The following is a 14962-nucleotide window of genomic DNA, read 5'->3' as shown; positions in this document are numbered from 1 at the left end:
GCTGCCATTACTGTGCCTTTTCATCAGGGCCACAGTCTTAGAGCTATAATCTAACATCAGCACCGACTGAGCTAAGAAGCTGAGCTAATGACTCAGGGTAAGAGCCATCGGCGTATTTAGACCACTATCACTAGGGCACGTGCCCTACTGATGATCATCTGTGCCCCAGTGATATAAAAAAAAAAAAAAATGTTTTTTTTTTTTTTTTAATGTTTTTTTTTTTCCCTTTTTTAACATGATCAAATGATCATTTAACATGATCAAATAATTATTATAATATTTTTTACTTCGCTTTGAAATATTATAGTGAAATATTTTGCACTGCATTTATCTTGTTGAAATCCTCCAACAGGCTCTTTTTTGTAAGTTGACTGGTTTGCACACCAATAATACAGTGCAATAATAGAATAGTAGAATAGATAGTAAAATTATGCAATAGAATGGCCAGAGTAAAATAGTGCTACAGTACAATCAACAGCGGGGTGTATTAGAAGGCTATGGTGAAGAGGTACGTTTTTAGCTTATTTCTGAAAATATTAAGAGATCTAGCTTCCCTAATGTCCATAGGTAGTGTGTTCCATAACTTTGGTGCATAGTTAGCAAAGGCTGCATCCCTGATTTTCTTTAGACTGTGGCTTGGAACCTTCAATAGACCAGTAGTAGATGATCACAATGTTTATACTTTGTATATAAGGAGGAGGACCTTGAAATCAATTCTAAATGTTACCAGAAGCCAGTGTAGGTTACTTACTTGTAACTTCGGGTTTGATCCAAGGAGTAAGTTGCCCCATATTGCTCTGTAACATTTCTCTTTTTGTTATAGGACCGACTAGTAGGATTTCAGTTTTGCCCTCATTTAATTTTAGGAAGTTGTTCGTCATCCATTTGTTTATTGCTAAGAGACAGGCGGAAATGGTGTTTATAGCTGTGTGATCATTTGGTTCAGCGGAGATGTACAATTGTGTGTCATCTGCGTAACTATGGAAACATACATTGTGCTTTCTAATGATGTCTCCTCAATGTTCAATGTTCAATGCAATGTTCAATGCAAGTAAAGCACTTTAAACTTTAAGTATGACTAAATGCTTTATTGACTATATATATAGTAACTGTTCCAAAATGCATAGATTTCTATGTATTTTAGGGGTTTGGGTGGCTAGCTCTTTCTAATATAAATGTCAGATTGTTTTATTTATTTCATAGATTTCTATGCATTTCAGGAGTTTGGGGGGCTGGCTCCCCAAAATAATTAAATAACATAACCCTAACCTAACCCTAAAACCGAAATAAAGTTAAAATTTTTTTTTTTACAAAATCCACCCATTTTCACCCACAAACCGGACAAACCGGCCAAATTTTTTTTGGTGCCATAGTTTTTGGTGCCCTTCTGTGCCCTACTGAAGTGCTGGGTCTAGATACGCCCCTGGTAAGAGCTCCGAGGAAGAAGCTAAGAAGATGCCTTCATCAAACACTGTTGTTAGGGTTGAAAGGTTGCTTCCAGAAACTAAACTAAACTAAACCTTTACTAAACTAAACGAAACCTTTACTAAACTAAACATTTACTAAACCTTTACTAAACCAAACTAAACCTTTACTAAACCAAACTAAACCTTTACTAAACTAAACTAAACTAAACCACACGAATGCATGTACTGTAGTTGTGGATTCAACTATATAGTCAACAAATCCCATGACTATTATTCAACTAATCATTCAACTTTAGTTGAGGAAATCCATACAAACCAAAACTAAATCAAAGTCAGACCAAACCAAACCAAATGTAGAGCCAAATGAATACAGAGACGAGACATGTCATTGAAATACCAGCGGAACCCCATTCAACAGCAATGAACTCACCGAGTCCCTGAACACGTCCTCCACCAGCTGTTTGATGGTCCTGTCAGGAGGGGGCAGCAGAGAGGCCTTGTGGTGCACCTCACAGGTCTCCAGCACCCTCAGTAGGTCCGTACGCCTCACCGCCACATCCTCGCACATGCTCAGTAGCAAGGTGTCCAGCTGGCCACTTAGCTGCAGGGGCTGAGAGAGAGAGAGAGAGAGAGAGAGAGAGAGAGAGAGAGAGAGAGAGAGAGAGAGAGGAGAGAGAGAGAGAGAGAGAGAGAGAGAGAGAGAGAGAGAGAGAGAGAGAGAGAGGAGAGAGAGAGAGAGAGAGAGAGAGAGAGAGAGAGAGAGAGAGAGGAGAGAGAGAGAGAGAGAGAGAGAGAGAGAGAGGAAGAGAAATTAAGAGATTAAAGAGAGAGGGATTGAAAGAAAGAGAGAAAGGAAGACAAATAGAAGAGAAAGAGAGAAAGAGAGCAGGACAAATAGAGGATTAAGAGTGAGAGAGAGGGGGGAGAGAGAGAGGAGGAGAGAGAGGGGAAGAGATGTTGGCGTGCGACCGACTGTACTTTATTTGGCCAAGCTATAATGATGACTAGTCTAATGAGATAAGCACTGCAATAATGAGGACACGGGATAAAGGACAGAGGAGCAAAGTACCTGAGTGGGAGGAAGCTGGTAGTCCACACACCAGTAGAAAGTCATTCCCAACGAATACACAACCATCTGATGATCACAAACACACACACCAAACATCTCAGTGGGGGGGCAAGAAATTCATTAGCTTACACTCATTTACAAAACCCTCCTCGGTCTGACCCCTCCTTATTTGATACACTTGTTAAAATTGTCACCTACTCCCTATAAGACCAGAGCTGCTCACCATATCTCGCTAAAGGTTCCCTGTGTCAACACTTCCCTTCCAGTTTGCTGCTCCCAGCAGACGAAATGAGTGAAAATGGACAAATTGATCCCCCTCACTACTTTTAAGGACTCTATCGCAGAGTTGTTTTTACACACACACCTGCAACTGTCACCCAGCCTTTAGTCACTAAAGTAACCCAACATTTAATAACCGTGAAAGACCAATGCTGTTTATTTTTTGCCACAAGAGAATGCAGTTTTTCGGACTTGGGCTTATTGTTGTTGTGTATTGTTTATTCTGATCTCCATTAGCTGTCACCTAGGCTATAACAGCTATTCTTCCTGTGGTCCGCATAGATGGTGGTAATAAATCCAGATTTAACTCTGTCATTGGAAAAAGGAGTTTTGGCCCAATCCATAGATGTATGACTTGGCCATAATAAGGTAATTTATAGGCCTGATATTCTATATGCTATATTCATATTTGTGTGCGGATGGCAACATTTTGTAATTGAGCAATTTTCCACTTTTGGTCAATGTTAGCATGGTGTTATTCACCGTCAAAGATGGAAGAAAAATTACAAAAATTACTCAAGCATAGTAACAGACACAATATTTCTGGGAATACATTCCCTGAGGTCCATAGATATCCCTAGATACCAAGAACATGCAAATGGTCCTTGTAGAAATGGAGCAATCTTCCATTTACTTTTCTGCGAATTTTCTGAAAATATGGCTAGGGCACGCACACACGCACGCACGCACACACACACACACACACACACACACACACACACACACACACACACTGACACACACACACACACACACACACACACACACACACACACACACACACACACACACACACACACACACACACACACACACACACACACACACACACACACACACACACACACACACACACACACACACACACACACACACACACACACACACACACACACACACACACACTACTGAGAGGAGGAGAGAAGATTCCATCCTGGGACTTTACCACTATACAGTCTCTATGTAACAGATAAAACTCATTCCTCATTAACCTCTTAATGTTCAGACGGGCTGCATGTCTATGAACCAACACATCAGTTGAAAGCTAAAATGGCAGACATTTGATTGACACCCCACTTGGCCTAGTATTACATGCTTCCAATTTCATGCGAACAGCCAACGAGCGCCAGTTTAGAAAAAGTGACTCCGGTTTTGCCTTCCAGTGAAAGGACCAGTCACCTCTAACGGTGAAAATTATTGACCGTTTTTGTAGCCAATGAAATTCGGGAAATTATGATATCTTACATGAGGGATATTTCCGAGGATATACGTTTTTTTTCTCTCTCGATATCTCTGGCATCGTGCAAATACATTGGTGCCAATGGCCATTTTGGATAAACATACCAATACACACATTAGAAAAACATGTGTAAAACACTCATTTTCTGTGGTATTGTTATCAACTTTGGACCTGTACTAGATAAGACTTCAGGCTATGGACCCGTTGTGTTTTCCAGCTCATACCTCAAAGCTGGAACTCTTTTGCAGGCATCTGTTTGCTAAATAATTCAGACGTAAGTAAAATAAAAATATAAATATAAATAAAAAAAGATTACAGTAGCTCAGAGTGATTCTTCCTGTTGTGGAAGACAATTCAGAATGTTCCCTTTAGAAAGACGCCAGACTTGTGCATCTGCTACAAATGGTTCCAGAATAGTGATCAATTTACTTTCAGAATGCAATCGACGGGCATTTTATGCTAAATGTGCCCCACTGTTTAATACTAACCTTTGGTCAAATCAAAGCTTCTGGTTCTGCTTGAGCGGTAGTGCTGTGCCTTTCGTGCCGGCAAGCAGAACTCACACTTCAAAAGTGGGTAATGGTATGTTACTAGGGACTATTTACTTTTACGCTCACACATTTACAATAGCATAATATTCAGATTCAAATTCTTTATTGCCTATTTATTGTAACGTATAATATAACCCCATAGGGCATACAGTTTACACTGTAAATTTTTCTCATGTTTTTATATTCAGAATTAATTATATTGTTTACATTGTTTATTTTTTCTCATATTTCTATATTCAGATCTAATTATATTGCCTATAGTTATGTCTTTCTACTATTACCCTGCCCATACCTTTACCTCCCCCATGCTACTATGACGCCTGCATTTCCCCAAGGGGATCAATAAAGGAATATCTTATCTTATATTATCTGTAGCAGAGACCTACTAATGTACCACATCGCTAGATTTCAACCTATAGAGGAAGCTACTGTACAGTCCATCCTAGCATGATAGCATGATCTATAACATCTATAACATCTGGGCACTTAACAAGGATTATTCTAAGATGTCTCCAACCTTCTCAGCTGCAGTCCTGGTAGAACATGTGTTTCCTTGCTGGACCTCAGGAGCCGTGTAGGACACCACATCCTCCGACCGGCCGCAGCTTTTGAAAGCCAGTTTCCCGCTGGCCGAGAGTAGCACCGAGCTCGGTGTCACCACACTGCACATGTTACCTGGACCTGCACAGAACATATCACATATCACATGTTACCTGGACCTGCACAGAACATATCACATATCACATGTTACCTGGACCTGCACAGAACATATCACATGTTACCTGGACCTGCACAGAACATATCATATATCACATGTTACCTGGACCTGCACAGAACATATCACATATCACATGTTACCTGGACCTGCACAGAACATATCATATATCACATGTTACCTGGACCTGCACAGAACATATCACATATCACATGTTACCTGGACCTGCACAGCACATATCATATATCACATGTTACCTGGACCTGCACAGAACATATCACATGTTACCTGGACCTGCACAGAACATATCACATATCACATGTTACCTGGACCTGCACAGAACATATCACATATCACATTACCTGGACCTGCACAGAACATATCACATACGACATGTTACCTGGACCTGCACAGAACATATCACATATCACATGTTACCTGGACCTGCACAGAACATATCATATACGACATGTTACCTGGACCTGCACAGAACATATCACATATCACATGTTACCTGGACCTGCACAGAACATATCACATATCACATGTTACCTGGACCTGCACAGAACATATCACATATCACATGTTACCAGTCTTCAAATGTACGCAGATGATACAGTTCTTTATGCCCATACAAAACGTCACCAAGAGGCTGCATGCAAGCTATCCACAGCTATGTCCAATGTATCAGTCTGGCTGACCCAGTCATGCCTACACCTAATGTAAACAAGACCGTTTGTATGTTTTTCTCTAAAACCAACACAATTACAGACGCCCAGTTGCCGGATGTACTGTGCAATGGCAAGAAACTTAAGGTGGTTTCTGATTTTAAGTGCCTTGGTATCATTCTAGACTCCAACTTATCATTTAAAAAGCACACTTAGAAGGTAATCCATACTGTGAAGTTTGGTCTTTGTAACTTTAGATTCATCCGTCCCTACCTGACAACTGAAGCATTGTTATATATTAGGGGTGTAATGGTACACAAAAACCACGGTACGGTACGTACCTCGGTTTTGAAGTCAAGGTTCGGTATGGGTTTTCGGTACAGTGGGGGAAAGTTTGGCTTGCCATGTTCCACTCAGGGGTGATGTAGTGTGCAGTAACTAATTGTACTTGTAGGGCTGTCAACGAATATTCTATATTGAAATTAACAATCGATAATAATTATTATATTAGATTGTGAAAAAAACAGCCCCCGGTGGGTGGTCGTTAGTGGTTAACATATGTTTTATTCGTTCGGTACACAGCCGTTCGGTACGGTTTGGTACACACTGAAACGGTTCGGTACGGATACGTATACCTTTACACCCTTAATATATATGCATGCAATGATCTTTTCCCATCTTTCATACTGCATCACAAGCTGGTCCCAGGCAGGGTTATCCACTTTTCATAAACTTGAGTCCCTCTATAAGCAAGCAGTAAACATTTGGGACAAGAAGCCTCACAGGTATCATCACTGTCATATGTATCACCCATAAGTATAGACTACTTTCTCTAGAGAGTATTAAATTGTACAGTAATGCTTGCCTTGTTTTAAAAAAGGTTCACGGACTGGCTCACCCACCACTGAGTCTGTATGTGGACAATAGTAGACACACAAGGTCCTCATCCAAAGGGGACGGCGTGGTTCCGTTCAGGAAGAGTGCTTTTGGACAATCCGCATTCTCTGTTAGAGCCACACAGTATTGGAACACTATGCCTACATACATACCCCTATTAGTAGAATAGTCCAGGGGTTCCCAAACTTTTCAGGCCGCGACCCCCAAATAACGATGTCAGAGAGCCGCGACCCCCACCATTATAGGAGGTAAAAAAATATATATATTATTTTTTTTAATAAATGGAAATGTATGGTTGAAACCAGGGGCGGATTTAGGATTATAGGAGATCCGGGGCTTAGCCCAGATAGGTGCCCTTTTTTTTATATATATATATATATTTTTTTTATTTTTTTTTTATATATATTATTATTTTATTTTTTATTTTTTTTGCCTGACCCCCTCCACGGCAGATTTTCTTTGAATTTAATTAACCTGTACGTGCAATTTCCTGCAATATAGAGCCTTCAATCTTGACCAATAAAGCTGCTCTTTTCACTATAAAACTCAGTTAACCATAACGTAGTTATGGTTAGATTTATATATTGGGGGGTGATATATCATATTTTTCATATGATCAAAAAGTGGTGGAGCAAGAGCATACCTTTGCTCCCCCAAGTTCAATAGTGGGAGAGCAGAGATGCTCCGAATGCTCTTATGGCCAGGCATCTATGATTCACTGATACAAAGTAAAATAGTGCAGTGCAATAAAATAGTTAGTAAAATAGAATAAAATAATGCAATAGTGCATTGCAATAAAATAGTTATCATCGTATTTTTTCGGGAGGCCGGTAAGGAGTGCATTACAGTAGTCGAGTTGGCTTGAGATAAAGGCATGGATCTGGTTTTCAGCGTCCTTTTGATTTATAAATGGCCGTACTTTCTAAGGTGGAAGAATTAAGTTTTTGTCAACTTGTTGATTGTGATTTAAAGCTTAGGTCTGAGTCTACCATGACACCAAGACTTAACTCACTCAAATACAGTTAGCAGCTGGATAGACCACAGATGGGAATTAGCTTCTGCTAAATCTGGTGCAAACATATTTTCATGTAACAATGATGAATTGTCAATTTTTTTTTTTTTTTTTAATAGATTCGGGGCTTTTCAGAAAACATTCAGGGCTTGAGCCCAAGTAGCCACCCCCTAGCCCCGCCCCTGGTTGAAACATGCAAACATTCAAACGCACACACACTAATAAGCATTGGAGGCTTTTAACCAGGGCCGGACTGGGGAAATCATTCAGGCCAGGAAATAGTGCAGAATATAGCCCCAGTCAGGCCACTTTTTAAGCAGGGGGTCCCCCACCAGGATTTTTTTTGTTATAAAGACTTCATTTTCTGCATTCTAGTGCAGGAATTTTTTCAGTTGCCTGACAATTTAATTTTTTTATTTTTTTTGGATTTTAATAAAAAAACTAAAATCATCTGGCGACCCCCACTTTGGGAACCCCTGGAATAGTCGACTAATCGAAAGGAGCCGTAGTCGACTGCCAATCTCTTAGTCGAATACAAAAAATGTCAATAATAATAATCATTATCATTCTTTCCAAAAGAAAAGAGGCCTAGAAGCGTGGCTAACGCTAATGGCACGCATACCAGAGGCTAACTGCCTAAGAAAACAGGCACAGAGGCACTGAAAGAGGATTTCACCCATCTAATGAACACACTAGACTAGACAAATATCAAGATGTATCCATAAGTGGACCAATTGCATGCTTTTGCAGAGAACAAGAAGCCTTCCGTTGACTCCTTCAGACATTAAGCACCCCCACAGCCCAAATGGAATGATACAAAAAAAAAATATATATATATATAGGCCTATTATACTTTATTTTCAATTCTTTTTTTTCACATTCGACTAATAGTCGACTATCGGCAAATTTCGGCCAATCATAGTCGACTATCCAAATCCTTAGTCGGGGACAGCCATAGCCTACAAATATCCGGACCTGTAACACGCTTGAACAATAAAAAAAAGATTAAAAAAAAACGGTCTCAAAGAACACCAGAGCTGCACCCTGTTGTGTCCTCACATTACATGTTGTAGCTGTACTCCCAAGAGTCTCCACTATGGGGCACAGTTAATACAATGCCCTGTTATGCCTACAGCTGAAGTGCAGAAGAAGAGTACACGATGCTGTATGATGATACGTGCAGAAGAAGAGTACACGCAGAATGATAATAGAACAGAGTGTACCATGTTGTAACCTAACCTGCTATGCTTGACTAAAAGACTAAAGAGTAATCCTGTATCCGGAGTCTTATTACTACACCTCTACCTACATACAAAATACTACGTACGTACAACATAACAATTGGCGACGAGTGAAGTTGAACCGGGGAATTTTTTAACAACCTTTTTACTGCAGGAGAAATGGCTAATTTACATGTGCCGTTTTTAACCTGCCCTGGAGAACCTACTATGCCGTTCAAGACTTGGCACCAGATGTTCAAGAATTACATGCTGGTAATAAATGCGACTGGAAATGGTTGGTCCGAGGCTCGAAAGAGAGCTACCCTTCTACATTGCCTTGGTACCGAGGGTCGGCGGATTTTCTACACATTGCCAGATACAGGTGATTCTGTGGCTGACGCTGTGGCAGCGTTGAATGCACATTTTACTCCAAGAATCAACGTAGTAGTCGAGCGACACACGTTCAGAAAGCGTGCACAAGCACCGCATGAAAGCATTGCACAATACGTTGTTGCTTTGCGTGACCTAACTACCAGATGTGACTTTGATAATAAAACTGAGGAAAATCTCCGGGATCAGTTGATTGAACATGTAGCTAGCCCACACAGATAAGGGAACGTCTACTGCTTGAACCAGGTTTGACGCTGGACAAGGATATCAATCTAGCTACGCAGTTTGAAGCGGCTGTACTCCACGCTAAAGCTATAAGTACCGAGCGTGCTGCTCCAGTACATGCCGTGACGCTGCGGTCTGAGACTACTTTCAAGAAACGGGACTGGCAGCGCTACCGTCCAGCTAAGCCTGCTGCTGCTACTGATTCTGCTTCCACTCGCTCTTGCTACCGATGTGGTTCGGGGAACCACCTGGCGAACTCTTCACAATGTCCAGCAGTTAAAGTGACTTGCAAATTATGCCAGAAAACAGGACATTTTGCTCGTGTCTGCCGTGCTAAAACACAGTTGTGAGTACAGTGGAAATTCCTGAAACTACAGTGCTATGCTTGGAAGCTTCTGACATAACAAAAAGGATTGTATGCAATGTGCATGTACACACACCTACTACCCAGGCTCAATAATTGAGACTGGTTGTGGACACAGGTTCAGCAGTATACATAATGCCACTGTCTACTTATGAGAAATACTTCAGTGAAACTACCCTATCTGCACCTACTGTTCGGCTGGTGTCGTACACCAAGGCTAGCATACCTGTCATGGGGTGCCTACAGGATCAGGTGAGGAGAGACAATGTCACGGTCCCTGCTACATTTTACGTTGTGGATAAAGGAACTCCTCTGCTGGGAATGGACCTGTTGACTGCACTCCACCTCTGCATTAATGGAACTACTGTCCTTCCCTTCTCCGCTCCTACGCCGCCTACACCTGCCCCTGTGATGGCTACTACTGCCACAGCTCCTACGGCATTTGGCTGTGCAAAAGGCTTTGTGCATTGTGTAAAAATGTACCCTACTGTTAAGCCAGTCCACCAGAAGTTACGCCGCTTGCCTTTCGCGGTCAGGGACGCCGTCTCTACTGATACTACTACTGCTACTACTGCTGCTGCGGATACTACTACTACTACTGCTACTACTGCTGCTGCTACTACTGCTGCTGCTACTACTACTGCTGCTACTATTACTGCTTCTACTGACTCTGCTATGGATGTGGAGCCCGAGATAGTAGCACACATCGCTGCTACACTCAGTGCCCTGTCGGTGACTGAGTTTGGGGCTGCTTGCTCTACCTGCCCTGAAGTGACTGCACTGCGTGGTCAGATTAACAGGGGTTGGCCTCACTCAGCGAAATCAGTGAGCCAAGATCTGATCGCATACTTCAAGATCAGAGAGGAACTGTCAGTCAAGGACAATTACATCCTCAGAGACAACCGCCTCATCACACCAGTGTCCTTATGCCATACATTGCTCACACTGGCACACGAGAGCCACCAGGGGGTCGTACGCACTAAGCAGCGTCTGCGGGATCTCTATTGGTGGCCGAAGATGGACTCTCAGGTTCAGGCCGACATATCCAAATGTGTCTCTTGTCAGTCTAATGACAAGACGGCCAAGATTTATTTTGCACCTCTACAGCCAGTTCCACTGCCAGACAGCCCGTGGAAGAAGCTAGGCCTCGACATAGTCGGGCCCTTCGAGTCAGCTGTGCCAGCCTGCCGTTACGCGATCAAACTGACGGACTACTATTCTAAGTGGCCAGAGGTAGCCTTTTCTCACAACGCTACAACTACGGATGTAACCAAGTTCCTAAGCTCTGTGTTCGGTCGCCATGGTAACCCAGAGAGCGTCGTCACAGACAATGGACCTCAATTCACATCAGCAGCCTTCGCCGAGTACCTCAAGGAAAGAGACATTGCTCACAATCTGATTTCAGTTTACTATCCGGCGGCTAATGGTGCTGTCGAACGCTTCCATCGTGTTCTGAGGAGTTGTATTCAGACAGCGATCCAGCTGTCTCAACCGTGGAAAGAGGCTGTGTTGGGGTGTCTGCACATATACAGAGCCACTCCCCACGCCACCACTGGCGTTTCACCACATGAACTGCTTTACGGTCGTAAAATGCGCACCAAACTGGACGTACTGCCCTTGCAGCCTACTGTGAGTTCACAGGACGAGACTGTGAGAGAAACGGTACAAAACAAGCAAGCCAAAATGAAGCGCTACACAGATGCTAAGCGTGGCGCTCGTGCACCTGTTTTTCGGGAGGGGGAGAGAGTCAGGATTAGAATACCACATCACGTCCCCAAAGCACACCCGAGATACAGTTCACCAATGACAGTGAAAAAGAAGATTGGCAAAAGCACCTTTCTGCTCAGTGATGGAAAGAAATGGAACGCATCCCGTCTGGCTCACACTTCGAACACTCCAGATGAGCAGGACTTAGGGATCCGCCCTGCCCTGACAGCGCTCAGCGGTCACACTCCAGCACAGTCGCGGGCAAGAAACAAGCCTAGTTGGCATCAGGACTTTGTTGCACACTGAGTGAGAACTAAGAGTAATATTGGTTGAGCATATATAATTATATCTTGATAATGATTGAATAACCTGTGCTCCCTTTGTTTAATGATTACCTTGAATTACCCGTTTTATGATACTGACTGTTCAGTTTACTTAAGAAAGTGAGAAAGCAAAAATTCAAAATTTGCATAATGCTGAGTAGCAAGTAACATTCTTTCCACAGAGAAGGGAGATGTTGTGTCCTCACATTACATGTTGTAGCTGTACTCCCAAGAGTCTCCACTATGGGGCGCAGTTAATACAATGCCCTGTTATGCCTACAGCTTGATTGATTGATTGATTGATTGAAAACTTTATTAACAGATTGCAGAATGGGTACAATACAGTACAGCTCAATACACACAATTGTTAAGGGGATGCAGACCAGAGAAAGACTTTCGTCTTGTTTACATCAGGGTCCCCCATTTTCAATTCATCGGGACATATATGACATACATGACATACAGATAGTCAGTACTGCTACATCTATACATTTATGACATACCAGATTTGCAAATACAGTACTGTTTGTGATACAGAAGGAGTCAGGAAAAGGGAGTATATACATTTGACGTAGAAACTGTACATTGGAGGAGGTTGGGTGGGGGGGGTTGGGTACACTGGGATATTGACAACCATACTGGGTAATCTACATTGGAGGTGGTTGGGGGGGGGGGGGGCACACTGTATATACAAGCAAAACTGTACATTGAGGGGGGGGGGGGGGGGACACTGTACAAACAAACAAAATTGTACATTGGACTATTGACAAAACCATACTAGGTAAATGACTGTACATTGGAGGGGGTTGGGTTAGGATATTTACAGGGGCCAGTGTTGAATTGCAGTCTCCCGTAGGTGTCCCTTGAGAGAGGTTTTGAAAGTGGGTAGTGATCCACATTCCTTTACAGCTTTGGGTAGGGCGTTCCACATTGATGTGGCATAATTGCGAAAGGTGTTTAGTCCCTTATTTGAGCCGAATCTGGGTTTAACATGATTTGTGGAGCTCCCTCTGGTGTTGTGATCGTGGTATTCACTGACCTTTGGGAAGTATTTTGACATGTACATGGGTACCTTGGTCGTGTAGTGTATCTTGTAGACCAGGCCCATTGCAAGTTGCTGTACTCTGTCGTCTACTCTAAGCCATCCTAGGTTGTCAAAGTGGGCAGGGGTGAGGTGGGTTCTAGGAGTAAGGTCAAGCAGTAGTCTGACCAGTTTGTTTTGAGATGTTTGTAATTTTGTTTTTAGCGCCTTTGAGGTGCTTTGGTACCATGAGGTGCAAGCATAGTCGTAGTACCCCTGAATGAGTGCTCCTGCCAGAGTCTTCAGGGTATTCTTGTTTACCAGAGAGGAGATCCGGTACAAGAATCGAGTTCGTTGGTTGACTTTTTTTATTACATTGGATGCCATTTTGTCACAGGAGAGATTAGCCTCTAGGATGGAACCCAGGTAGGTAATTTCATCTTTCCTTGTGACAATATTGTCACCCACTGTAACTGAGAAGCCGTCGGTCTTGCTGAGTTTGTTATTTGAACCGAAGAGAATGGACTCTGTTTTGCCCATGTGTAATGATAGTTTGTTATCAGCGAGCCATATGCAGATTCTGCCTAGTTCCGAGCTGAGGGTTTTTTCAACCTGTAACTTGTTCTTGTCAGAGACCAGCAGGGCTGAGTCGTCCGCAAACAGGAACAAGTTGCAGTCACAAGCTGACGACATGTCATTTGCATAAATTAGGAACAGTAGCGGTCCTAGTATGCTTCCTTGTGGAACACCACAGCTCACTGTGAGGGGGGGGGATAGGGTACCGTTTACCTCCACCATCTGTTCCCTCCCCTCAAGGTAGGATTGCATCCAGCTCACTGATAGACTATCAAAACCAATTGCTTTTAGCTTGTCAATCAGAATGGAGTGATTGACCGTGCTGAAGTGCAGAAGAAGAGTACACAATGCTGTATGATGATACGTGCAGAAGAAGAGTACACGCAGAATGATAATAGAACAGAGTGTACCATGTTGTAACCTAACCTGCTATGCTTGACTAAAAGACTAAAGAGTAATCCTGTATCCGGAGTCTTATTACTACACCTCTACCTACATACAAAATACTACGTACGTACAACATAACACACCCACAGCTAAATTCATTAACTGAACTGTGAGTGTGTGCAATTCACTGTTATTCTGTTTTATGTGTGTATTTTTGTAAAAATGTGTATATTGTGATGATGACCTGCACAGAACACATCAAATAACATGTTAAATGGACCTGTACACAGAACACATCATACAAATACAACATGGAAGCGTAGCACAGGTCAATTGTATGATTATTGTCTATTTTATACTAATTTGCTTTTATCTTGTCAATTCTCTGCTAATTCTATGCCCATGTCTATTTCATGTCCATTTATGTCTATTTTACTGCTGTGAAGCACTTTGGGTTGCAATTCTTGTATGAAAGAATTATTATTAGTGTGGGTGACCTGGCGAAGCCAGGTTGCCACCCACACTATACATATCCATACTCTTTTTATTATTTATTATTTATTTATTCCACCGATTTTGCAAACACTTTGCAACACGTAAGCGTTCGCGCCCCATACACGTGAAAGGTATCAAAACGAGCGGCTTGCCTATGGCAACACCGGTCTCCGAACTCGTAAAGTTTCACCGCACCGTCTGGCTACGAATCGACTTTAAACGGTAAAATATCGGTCCCATTGGGAATGCATTGCATTTTAGAGTGTAGCAGCTGAAATAATCTTTTTCCCCCTACCTTGGGTGAATTGCGAGTGTGATCTCAATTCACCCACACTATACATATCCATACTCTTTTTATTATTTATTATTTATTTATTCCACCGATTTTGCAAACAC

General features: G+C 42.3%; 1 protein-coding gene across 1 annotated transcript in view; it reads right to left on the bottom strand.

The window, feature by feature from the left end:
- The window catches only part of frmpd2 (FERM and PDZ domain containing 2), a gene marked incomplete at both ends in the record, with an annotated part of 101882 nt that overhangs the window by 42470 nt on the left and 44450 nt on the right, over window positions 1–14962 (bottom strand). The window contains 3 exons of the mRNA XM_084322985.1: window positions 1858–2037; window positions 2497–2562; window positions 5084–5247. Coding sequence (XP_084179111.1) covers window positions 1858–2037; window positions 2497–2562; window positions 5084–5247 — 410 coding nt within the window. The remainder of the gene's footprint in view (window positions 1–1857; window positions 2038–2496; window positions 2563–5083; window positions 5248–14962) is intronic.

This window comes from Notolepis coatsorum (assembly GCF_963971535.1).
Source record: "Notolepis coatsorum genome assembly, chromosome: 10".
NCBI lineage: Eukaryota > Metazoa > Chordata > Actinopteri > Aulopiformes > Paralepididae > Notolepis > Notolepis coatsorum.
Note: the sequence above shows the minus strand (reverse complement) of the source record. Positions and strands in the feature narration are given on the sequence as shown.